The sequence below is a fragment of the Leptopilina boulardi genome, unplaced genomic scaffold (assembly GCF_019393585.1).
Source record: "Leptopilina boulardi isolate dan_hultmark-lab unplaced genomic scaffold, ZJU_Lbou_2.1 LbouV2_367, whole genome shotgun sequence".
NCBI lineage: Eukaryota > Metazoa > Arthropoda > Insecta > Hymenoptera > Figitidae > Leptopilina > Leptopilina boulardi.
Window position 1 is genome coordinate 1346329 of NW_026137937.1, and position 12701 is coordinate 1359029.

The 12701-nt window shown below is 29.2% G+C and overlaps 2 protein-coding genes across 5 annotated transcripts in view; one reads left to right on the top strand and one right to left on the bottom strand.

The window, feature by feature from the left end:
- Positions 1–12701, top strand: part of LOC127287013 (uncharacterized) — a 216237-nt gene that overhangs the window by 192599 nt on the left and 10937 nt on the right. For all 3 annotated transcript variants that reach the window (XM_051313708.1, XM_051313706.1, XM_051313707.1), the window contains 2 exons: positions 2024–2249; positions 10742–10825. In XM_051313708.1, the coding sequence (XP_051169665.1) occupies positions 2024–2249; positions 10742–10825 (310 nt within the window). The remainder of the gene's footprint in view (positions 1–2023; positions 2250–10741; positions 10826–12701) is intronic.
- Positions 1–12701, bottom strand: part of LOC127287022 (uncharacterized) — a 442987-nt gene that overhangs the window by 147289 nt on the left and 282997 nt on the right. The window lies entirely within an intron of this gene.

Below are 12701 nucleotides of genomic sequence, written 5' to 3' on the forward strand. Positions count from 1 at the left end.
TCAATTAATTTTTATCTTGATAATTAATTTAAAAAAATTTAATGCTATGATTATGATAATCATAATTATTAATTATTAATTTAATTGAAAAAAAATTAATTATATTTAATAAATAGATATATTTTTTGCAATAACAATTCTATGGTTTAAAGTAATTTTATAATTTGAAATACGAAATGTAATGTAATAAAAAACAAAATGTGTTAAATTGAAAAAGAAAATTGTTTAACACGCCTATCTAATTGTTTTTTATTAATAAATCTGCCTTTATACCTTAGAACACTTTCCATGTTTGCATTTTATTTGGGGTTAGGTTTGTCAATTGACATTTGACAACACACGCGCATACTATGTGAAGTTGTCAGCAAATACACTGACAGAGTAAGCGAGAAAGGAAATGAGATAACCTACGACGGACTGAGATGAAAATAGACAACGAAAGTTTTACTCATGTTAGCCAACACTACACAATAAATGCAGCGTTTCTAAGTCAACTGCAGCCAAATGTTATATTTCTTTTAAATTATTTTAACGATAAATTCACAATTATACACATTTATATGCAAGAATATATTAAAATATAATTAAATAAATTAAATTAGGTGTGTTTCATACAATAGAATAAAAGTAAATGCATATTTTCATTAACGATATTATGTTGGTATGAAATTAAAATTCGTATGCTGAAGCATTGGTACTTCCTCTTCCCTGCCTGCCCCTCAAATGATCCCCCGAACCTCCTTAAGAAAATAATGAAACACAGAATTCTAGCACTTCTTTGTCTAGTTATTAGACATGTACTGCAGCGCTGCTGCTACGAAAGAAGACGAAAGTATAATTTCTAGAGACATTAGACAGTGCCATTCAAGCAACTGGACAAAAGTTGAATCTAGCCAATTTTAAGTTCAACTTGAATGTTTTCTAAGACTGTTGGTCAAGTAACTTTACAGTAATTGTCTAGTTTGTCTAGAATCAGCGTCCACGAGAAAAACTGGCCAGTAACTAGAGTATTTCTAGTGCTTCCATGACAAATTTCTATTAGGGCGACGCGAGGTTTGTTTCAGCGCTTGCACGTCGCTCTTCAAATTCGCGTAATTCACTCATTTTTTAAATGTACTAAGATTTTTTTTTAAATTAAAGTTGAGAAAGTGTAGATTTATGTCGTTTTTAAATTTTTTTTCTAAACATATGAGAAATAGTTTAAATATTCATTTGTTTATTAAATAAACAATTTTTTTTGCATTAACAATAAAGGTTAATTGAAATTTCTATTGCATTTCAAAGAGACATAATTTTTCTATATACTCACTAAATTTTATTAAATTTCATTAACAAGCAACAGAGTAATTGCAAATTTAGTGGAAAGGTAACAAAATATTCAATTGTTAATAAATAATTAAAAAATTAATTTTTTTAAAAATGCATTTCAGGAATGTTTTTAATTCGGCTTTCTGCAATAGATTATGAAAAAAAAATTTAAAAGTCAGTTTTAGGTGGCCCAGTTTGGAAATTTTCACCCAAAGAGATAATATTTGAGATTCATCTGAAATGTCAAATCCAATATGGCAGTTGAATTTTTAGAAAATTTGGTATCTGTAGAGGTTTTTGAGGCAGCTGATTACGAATTTAAAGCAAGATTTTTGAAATCAAACAATTATTTAACATTTTTTCACCATATTGGATCTGCCATTATATGGATTTTGAAAATCTGACTTTAATTTTGTAATCAGAAACCTCAAAATCATATAGATACCAAATTTTATAATGTTAAGATTACAAGTTTATTTAGACAAATATTTAGAGTTATAAAATTGATATTTGAGAGAGAGCATCCTGCAGCAACCAGTCTTGAAAATAAAGAAAGTCAGCATTCAACTGCATGCTTTGACTACTGATGAGTAGTTTTCTATTAATTCAATTTTAACAAATGGTTGAACATAATAAAATTTGACCATCAGTTTTGGGTTGAAGAGTTATGTTATTATGTTGTTCATGTAATAAGTGAGTTGTTGTTTATTTACAGGTGGTGTATGTTGGTGAAGGCGCGGCATACGTTCCAGTGCCTTCATTGAAGAGTAGACCTTTGAGCCCCAATTTACAGGCTCTTCAAACACTACAAGGTCTCCAGGGTCTCGCAGGTGGTGGCGTCGGAGGAACAGGACTAGCATCCGACGAGGAATGGAGAAGACATCCGGAATCTTGGGATCGCGAACACAGAAGATATAGGCCTAATACCACAAGAGTGCAACGTGAGTTTTCTTCTTTCATTTTACTTCTCGATTCTAATCCAGTGGAATTAACCTGATAGAGCATATATAGCTATATTGCAAAAGCATTACAGTAAGAAGGAAACGTGCAGAGACAACACGATTTAATTAGTAATCTCCAACTTAAATTCCAATCCTTCTTTTTGTTTTATTTTATTATTTTTTTCTCTTTTGCCCCAACCCAACAAACCTCCGCCGGAAGACATTCTTGCTCTCTTATATGTATAGTCCTTTAGCTCTTCTTATTGCAATTATTCGCTAAATATCTTCAAATCATCTCTCGAGAAAACTATTTTTCCTTCTCTGACAACTCAATTTATTTGAAGCTATATTTAGCTTCGGTTTATTGATACAAGTCTTGTAGCTAATGTGAAAAGTATATTTTTCAATTTTCAAAGATTCTTCAGAAATTTTTTAAACAAAACATACTAGATCAACTTTATTTTTAGGTATATTTGTTGTGAATGTTTTTGTCAGATTGTTTGAATTTGTGAAAGATGATTTTGTTTAATGAAAGTTTAGCATGTTTAAGAATTTTGTATACATAAAACAAGTTTGCTATGGCAACGAATTATGACAGAACTCATTACCTTTAGTAGAAATTTTATTTAAAACAGTATTGTCCAAGAAGTTAGATTTGTTGAATTGTATATTTTGAACAATCTCTGATGCCTCAATCCTTTTGAAGATGCTGCTGAAGTCCGCAACGTTTTTAAAAACAAAAACAAAAAAATAATGAGACGATATGTATTATTTTAGCTTAAAATTAATGTTATTCATTGTTAACTGGCTTCTACAAAAGTATTAATTTCTTGAAAGTTTATGCAAATCAAAATTAGAGATAAATTGACTTGAAAAAATAATTCTATTTTAATTTTTTGTTTTTGAAACGTTGCGAAATTCAGCCTAATTTTTGAAGAAACAATAAAATTTATGCAGAATAATATCAATAGACAATAAACAAATCCGTTAATAATTTTGAACAAAAATAATGGGTCACAAATAAATAATTCTTGAGAAATTTTGTTTGAATCTGTTCTTTTGTTGTTAAGCAGATTGTTAAAGGTTATGATCCATATAAAAGTTTAATTAAGTTATCTTCATCTATTTTTTTAAATTTAGCCTCAAGTATAAATTTCAGGCAATATTGACAATTTTAAGAAGCAATAAAATTAAAAGAATATAAATATTATAAATGTAATTAGAAAACAATTAAAAAATCTATGGAACATACAGAATTCCTCTCTAAAATCAAAACAATACTTCTTGTGTTGAACTTGAAAAAAATCATTTATCAAGTCACGTAAATCTCTTCATCCGGTCATATTTGACGTGTACATGTATATATATAGAAATGAAAATAATAAACCTTTAGGCGCGCAGGGAGCAGCAACTATATACTTAAATAAATCTTGAATCAGTCAATAAACTCTGAAAAAATTGCATAAAGATCCTGCCAGTAGGATTCACCACTTTCTTTATCAAAAAACCTTCTGGTCGTTCTCGCCCTCTGTCTCTCTTTCTTATCCTAATCAAAAAAGAAGTGAAATTACCACCTTATGAAAAACAGATAAACATCACTTCCCCAAGGAAGTGCATAAATTGCCGCTTCAAAGTATATAGAATCTAATTTTCCGAGTATGTGTTTACACATAATGTGCACAGAATAAGATTTATATTATATACAACCTAGAAAAAATAAAAAGAGTTACTTGGTCAGTAATCGTTTTCTTTAAGAATGAAAAAGAAGAAAAACATAAAAAATATGTAGTAAAGAATAGAAAAATACCACCTCGTGTTTAATTATTATTATAATTGATTTCAAAGTTTAAAAAATCTAGTTTTTTTGGTTCCAAAACTAAAGATCTAAATTATGAAACAAAAAACAAAAGTAATAATCGGAATAAGGATGAACACAAAGGATCCAAAGGATTTAAAGCGTCATTGTACCAAGTGGAAAAAAACTAATTTGCAATAAAAGGAATAAATAACACTTGGCTGAAGGAATTATCAGGATTTAGAAAGCTTAGAGGCGAATAGATATTCTCGTAAAAATGAATTTTGGTTTTCTTTGCTCACAAATTGAACACATAAAATAAGAATATTTCAGCAAATGAATTTTTATCTTTCAAAAATTGACCTGTTAAGTATACTTTTGAGTTTTGCTTTGTGTTATATTTACAATTTTAAGCCTACTTTTATTCGGGCAAAACATATACCCTTAATTTTTATTAGTTAAATTTTTATAGAAACAAAAATTTTCAAAACACCCTTTCTGAGTATATGATGCGCAAACGTTGAATCTTCCTCGCTCTCATGGAACAAAGTCATGAGAGAAGGAGTGAAAGAGATAACCAATAAGAAAACCGTGTCTAATATTCATTCCTCCGGAAAATAGAGGAGATATTAATTTTTTTGCATTTAAGCAAATTGAATAGGTTTAATGTTTCCACCTTGCAGTACAATAACTCTGTTGAGTATTTCCTCCGGCTATACAATAGCGAGGACAAGAAAGTGCATCATACATTATTTAACGTAGGTAATTACTTTCTTTAGACCATTACCTACCGCCCGAGGTTGGCTCTAATAATGACTCATCGAAGGGCTCACTTGCACAAAAAAAAGTCAAGGCGAAAAAGCGCAGAAAAGGGAAAGAGGAAAAGAAGACGCAGAGAAATGGGAAAGAAAGAAACACGTGAAGAAAATAAAATTGTCGAAAGAAAAAAATTAAAGACCAATCGTAAAAAATTGAAAGGAGAACGTGAAGATTAGAAAGAAGAAGATGAAATTTATTCCACGAAGCAGAAAATGATTATAAAAGAAGACACATATTGAAATTTATAAAAAATTGTGTAAACTTTGTATTACGATCTCAAAATATGCTAAAAGGCACTAGAAGAAATAAACGAGAGATTGTAATATTTGCTGATGACAATTTTAGATCTATATATAAACATTGAAAGATAGAAACAAATTTAATTTAAATATCGTGAGGACTCGAAAAAGTGAATTAAGGAATAACTTGTAAGCAAGAGGGGAAAAAAAAACAACGCCTAACGGAGTAAAGAATATCTTACATCGTGGACTTATGGAAATCGGTAGTCGACTGCAAAGAGGATACATTAAACTTAATGGCTTTCCTCATGCAATAATCGACGATTCCACGGGTGGGCTTAAGTTCCCGCAGCTTTACGACTTCATTGAACCTGAACTCATGGTAGCGAGGTCCCCTGATACTCCGACATTTTTCCTTGTTTCTGACCCCCTTCGTCCTATCGTCGTCTTTTTCTCCCTCCTTTTCACTCTGACCCCTTTCATTCTACGATCCTCTAATCTTCCTTCTTTACTCTGACCTCTCTTCCATACTATATATTTATACGAACATGTGTGTTAGCCTGACAACGACGTCGACGACCATGATGATGATGATGATGATGATGACAATTTTGAAGATGATGATGACGATAATCACCATACACCATTCAGCTGATGACCTAAACTTCAGTGTCAGATTTCCGACACCGTTTTAATTCATGTCTTAACGGTATACGGAGCAAATTTACGTTTAGTTGCAAATTTTCATGTGTTTTGAATTTAGAACTGTTACGTCACGGCATGGAAATAAAGGTTAAAAGAATAACTAAAAGTTCGTCACAAAAAATAGAATTTGTGAGATCTTGTTACTTACAAAGAGTTGAAACTCACTTTATTATTGTTATTAGAGGAATAAATAATAAAATAGAAGGAAAGAGAAAATAGGTTAGGTTGAATAAAAATTGTTTGTTTATTTACCAAACTTACGCACACAATGAGATTTCTCGACGAAACACATTAATACACAAAATTCACATATAAGAACAATTAAGAATTTTATTGATAACTACAAAATCTATAAACCAGAAGGGTAAAATTATAAAATTAATAAGTTTAAAAAGAATACAAGTTGACAAGATAAAATTTCAATGAATATAAAAGTTAAAGTAAAACGGTATATTCACAAAACGGAGATTAGATCCTATCCTGAACTAAATATTAATTCCGAGGATTTATACGGTTATAGGAAATCACTGAGATTTGGACATGCTACAAATCTTAAGTTCGAACCTTTAACAAATAGGAATTATACAGTGATAAGAGAGCGCGTTTTCAGTCCAAATCTCGTTGAAAATCCTAAGATCGAACCTCAAGGAATTATTGGTTCAGAAAGGGAACCAATTCCGAATTTCGCGAACAGGGACCGAAAAGAGACTGATTAAAAGAAGTTGGACGACGCTCCGGGTAACAGCGTCGTTCATTCCCACTCTCAAGAAAACTTGCAAAACGTTAAAGGTGGAGGGAAAATTTTGGAAAAAGGAGAAAATTAAGGTTTCTGATTTACTGAAAACAACATAAAAATCACGCCCTAAAAATAGAAATTTAGTATTAAAAACTCTTAGAGTCCACGTGGACCAGATACACGCTAAGGTGGAGGTGCAATAAAACATTTGGCCAACAAATGTTTACGCTATGTGCGGAGTTAAGCCCTTTGCTCTTTTGTCTAATTGTAATTTTATTGCAAGGCTTAACTCGCACACTTTTAAGGAATTGTCATTTCTGAGAATGCAAAATCCTTTATTACACTTGTTCATTTTAAATGTTTTATTTATTGAGATCTTAAAATTTAGGGATTAAGATCCTTATGTGTACCAATACTCTTTCTAGTTTAGGCGTTTTCTCTATTGAAACAGCTTTATGGTATTTTTTTATTAAAAAAAAAGATTTTTGCGTGTATCCTGAAAATGTGAACAGAAAAACCCAATAACCAGATTGTCGAACATTTGTTCTTTATGTTTGAATAATAAATTAAAATATTGAAATTCTAAAGATGTGTAAAAATTGTATAAAAGAATAAATTGAGTAAAAATGATATTAATATAAAATAAGCAGAAATAATAAAATATATTCATTCATACAACATTCTTTTACACGGGGAAATCATTCTTACATACACAACAATACGTATAATTAAAATATAATTACATCTTAAATAAGTACATTCTGCATCCCTCATCCTAAGACAAATTTCAAAAAGAAAAGTGTGAAATTTTGACATACCGGAACGTCACAGAACAAAATATACATACAGTTTCTTAAAATTTTATTTTAAAAAGTTCTGTTTTAAATTCGGCATGTTATATCACAAAATTCTTTTAACCCGTTGCCTGTTTAAACTGATCTCTCCTGGCAAATGTGAACTTTTTATACAGGATTTTCACAAAGAGAGTTGACGAATTCTCGGAATTGAATTGCATTTTCCACCCTTTTAAGGGGTGATTTCTCCTTCAGATTCCCATAAATTGTGATAATAAAAAGAATCATAGAAATACTCTCTCAATAGAACAATATACGAAAAAGCGATCTTTCGATTTTTATTTTTCCGAATTCGGAGAAAAACCAATGTTGGATATAACCAGAAAAATACAATTCTATTACATAAAGAGTTTTTATTACCCAGATTCGATACATTAAATATACTTTTGGTAATACCGAACTAGTTATTATTATAAGTAAGACTACTGTCACGACTGTATTGATTTTATGCAGAACGAAATTAAAAAAAGGCTTTGTTACAGAAAATTCAGCTGCAAGGTTCGATTTTGGATTAATGAATTAATAATATCTAATTTGAGAACAGTCATTTTTAAAAATAAGAGAAGCAAAAAATTTTCAATAATTTTTTATTCTTGAGAAAATAAGAAAATTTAAAATCTTTTAAATGCTCTTAATAATGTATACGGAGAAAGAAAGTGAAAATTTAAAAATTTTAACACAATATTCCTTATTTCCTATTGAAAATGGAAAATTTTTTCGAAGATATCAATGAAAAGTGCTGCGAGAAAAAAAAAGAAAGATATTTCTTGTGCAACATATCTCATTGTGTATGCACGGTCGTTTTGCCGGACAATGAACACAAAGCATTGAGAAGTATAATACTAAATAAGTGTAGAGTACTTTAAAAACATATCCAAAGCCTCTTTAAGAGTCTCGAGAATATAAGTACGCTGGAGTTTAAAATCAGGAGAGTAGTACAAACAGTTGTATCATCGGTCCTACTACGTCAAGTGTAACTATCGTTCCATCTTTTCTATATATGTATCTATAAATATATATATATATATATACGAAACGTTACGTCGTCACATGGAAACGTTCTTTACTACGAAGAGCGCCTATAAGATCCATCCACTTTCACTCGCGTCATCGATGAGTGAATTTCCGTTTGCATCCACTCAACGCATCCCCATTTGTCGACAATTTCAACACCAATCTTATCTGACCATTTCCATGTTACTCGAAACTAATTAATCTATTGTGTTATTATAAGAATCAGTTTCCTTCCTGTTACGATTAGGTTTTGAAATTTTGTATAATAAATGATATGAAATCTTTTATTCTTTTATATTAAACTTTTGTTTTTTATCTTTGCGTTTTTTATTTCATGTTTTTTCCAATTTTTTTGTTTTATTTTTAAGTGATTTAAATTTTTTTTATTTTTGTTCTCGCTCTGGTATTTTTTTATCTATTGTTTTATTCGTTATCGTTATATATATATGGGTGATTCTCCGCGTAGCGCACGATTTGGTGTCTGAAACATTAAAAATATTTTTTTATCGAAATGATCAATATCAATACATATTTTTGAAGATAAAGTGTCAAGAAATAAATATCCATAGTGGGCCGGAAAATTTTTTTATAATTTTTTAATTTTTTTAAACAAATTTAAAAAAAAATTTTTTTGCTTTTTGAATTCTATAAAATAGTGAAAATTTTATTTAAAATGTTTATGGGAATTTTTGGGGTAATTCACAGAAATATATATAGCGCGAACGACAATTAAAAATTTTTATTTCGGTAATTTACAGAAATTTTCGCGGTAATTTATAGAAATTTTGTCTAAAATTCATAAAAATATGTAAAGCATAAATCGCAATTAAAAATTTTAATTTCGGTAATTTATGAAAATTTTCGCGGTAATTTACAAATATATATATATATAGCGCGAACGACAATTAAAAATTTTATTTTGGTAATTTATGGAAATTTATACGATAATTTATAGAAATTTATTTGCTAAGTTATAGTAAACTTACCGGAGCTATGATAGTTTATAATAAATATTTTGAATTTCGTTTGTTTCATTGTGTATTAAACTTGGACTAGTGACGGTCGAAATTTTGTGGCGGGTGGAGACGCTGGGGTCGGTCGAACCGGTGGAACTGATGTTAATAATTTTTTTTTTTTTGAGAAAATTATCATTTATTTTTAATCGGTTTCATATGTTTCACATATATATATATAGACTAAAATAATATAACTACACTTTATTTAACCTTTATTATTTAATTATATTCTATTTTTTTTAAATAATATTGAATATTGATGCCCTGTACAAATTTGAATCTTAAAATGTGTAAAAAAAAAGGATAAATCAATTAGAAAATTGATTACTTTCTTTATTGATCAACTTAAGGAATATAACTTATGCTGTTACTAAAGTAGAACTATATTAACATTTGACATTTATTTATAAATAATTCAATATTTAATAATAAAACGCAGAATAACACACAAAAGTGCAGTCAAGTATAAATAGCAAAAAAAAAAAGAAAATATAATTATTTTTTTAATGAAACGTTTTTTTTATTCAATTCCATTACAATATAAAATACTAAAATAGCAACAGAAATTGTATTTATTAGTGCACATTGCTAAAAATATTAACTGTTTTGTTTAAACATCCTGTGGGACAGGTGAAATTTTGACGTTTTCAGCCTTAAAAACCACTTTTCACGAAAAATTATAATGTTAAATACAAAAGTAACTATTGGTTTTTGTTTGTAATCACAGAAATGACCTTTTTACATTGGAATCGAAATATTATGTGAACATTATTTGTGATTTTTCTTTTACAAAGTGAAAAAAAGCAAGTTGTGCGCTACGCGGAAAATGAGATGAGGTTCTGTTTTAAAGCACTTTCAGTTCTTTATACCTATCTGTAAATAATATTTTTTTTGTATGATTTTCAGATTTTTTAGATTAAGCTCGTGTAATTATTATGATTCCACATGTATTTGTTCTCTGTAGGTTTTTTTGTTAAATATTTGAGCTAAAATTTTGTGAAGAACTCAAAAATAGTATCAGAATTGATTGTCTAAAAAAATATTAGTACCGGTTCTACAATAACAATTATTACAAAAAATTTTGTGTCAAAATAATACCAAACCACTTAAAATCTTAAAAATCATTTTCTGGTAAATGCTTCTATTGGTCTTAAGACATATTTTTATTTTCTAACCCGTCTTAATTATTTTAATTATTAATAATTGATTATTTAATCTGGAAATTAATTAAAAGATAAATATTATATCGTACCTTTTGTATAAAAAAAAAAATTACATTATAATTTTTAAATTATTTGCGTGTACAATTTTCAGATATCGAGGCGGAATGTCAAGACGATTACATGAAGATCCGAATTGGCTTTAATGGCTCGTTCGCTGGACTTCTCTACTCTGCAGGTAAAGATTTATTACAGTAATAATAATTTCGACTTATTACGCGCAATGATCCATGAATATTATAGAGATAACTTCATATATTTACGCAGTACTTAATTGGAGCTCTTAGAAAATGAAAAGAAATAGAAGGAAAAAAAAAATTCTACGTAAATGCATTATCTTAAAGTTACTCATGCAGAAAGAGGATCCATTGGAATATACCATTCTCTTGTAAAGCAAAAGGTACTTTTCTCTCTCTCTCTCTCTCTCGCTCTCTTTCAAAGGGAACATAACGAGTATACATGGCGCTAATAATGGAAAAGTAATTATCGTAAATCGATCGTCGAGGACGATTAGTCGAGAGCACGCTTTTTTCGTCGCGGCATAAGATTGTACTATCTCTCTCCGTTATTCCGATTCTGCGTGTTTTCCGTGCGGTGTATTGCACACGGGGCGCAGAGAAAAGGAAGACATGGATTCTCAGGTGGTCCGTAAATATCTAACGCCGCATCTTTCTATACGTCCTACGAGTTACCTACGAGTCCTTCGAAGAAATCCCATTGCAGTGATCATCGCAAATTATATGGATGTGCGCCAGAGAGAGGGAGAGAGAAAGATCAGAGTTACTTCGTCGGACATGAATTTCATTCGATTTATTCCCTCATATTTACCTACTATTAATTATTATTAAATAATCCAAAGCACGTAATTCTATATTCCAATACTATATAGAAAGTCTTTTCAGAAATTATAGATTATGCAATTTTATGATAACCAGTTATACTTGTATTATGATAATAGCATGTGTTTTTAAATAAGAAAACATCGTTTTATTTGCACCGAATTATTAGTTATTTCTTTTCTCTTGATTTTAATGCGTTGATAATGTTTCCTTTGCACTTTCAAAAGACGTTATTCTATTTTATTTCAAAAAAAAAATTCTGTTTTCACTTTTTCCTCTTTCTTTATAAATGCAGTTATTCTATTTCTTCACTGAAAAAATTTTGGTGCAGCAGCTGCCCCAAACGAAAAATTTCTATATACAAGTAACTTCATACTTAATATTTGCCATGTGTTTTTATATGAGTGAAGTTAACTGAATGTAGAAACTTTACGTTTGGGAAAGTTGCTAAACCAAAAGTTTTTCAGTGTTCGTTTAGTGTACACTGAAAAAAAATTTAATTCAAATAAAAAGGTTAATTCTTTACTATTATCAAATAAATATTTACTTGAACCAAATAATTTGTATTTTAATTAAATAAACCTCTTAAATAATAATTATTTAATACAAATAAATATTTATTTGATAATAATTAAGTAACCTATTATTTGAATCAAATATACATTTTTTTTTCACTGTACCTTCTAGTACTAGTGCTAAATTTAGAAAAAATGAAAGGTTATGACTTTGACTGACTTTTACTAGTAATATCAAAATTACAGTAATCTTGGTTTTGGTCGTTGTCTGACCAAAACCAATCTAAACTACTAGTAACAAATTTAGAAGAAACTGGGCGGTCTGACTGAAACTGACTTTTACTACTACTGATACCAACTCAAACCCTTTTTTCTCAGTGTAACTTTTCGAATTGTTGAAATTTTAATTTAACTAATCAATTAAGTAATCAATTTAAATTGATTACTTAAATTAAAATTAAATTTTGGTTATCTTAGGGGTCATCCATATGATATTTTGCTGACCCTCCCTCTACCCCCTAAAGTATCACATGCTTTATGGATGATCCCTTAATCAGACTTTAGTTGGTAAAACCAAAATATTTCAACGATTTAGCTGGCCAAAATTAAATTGATGATTTTTATATAATCTAAAGGTGTGTACTTATAGTTTTGGGGTCGCTTTTCACGAATTTGAAGTCAGTTATAAAAAATTCAAAAT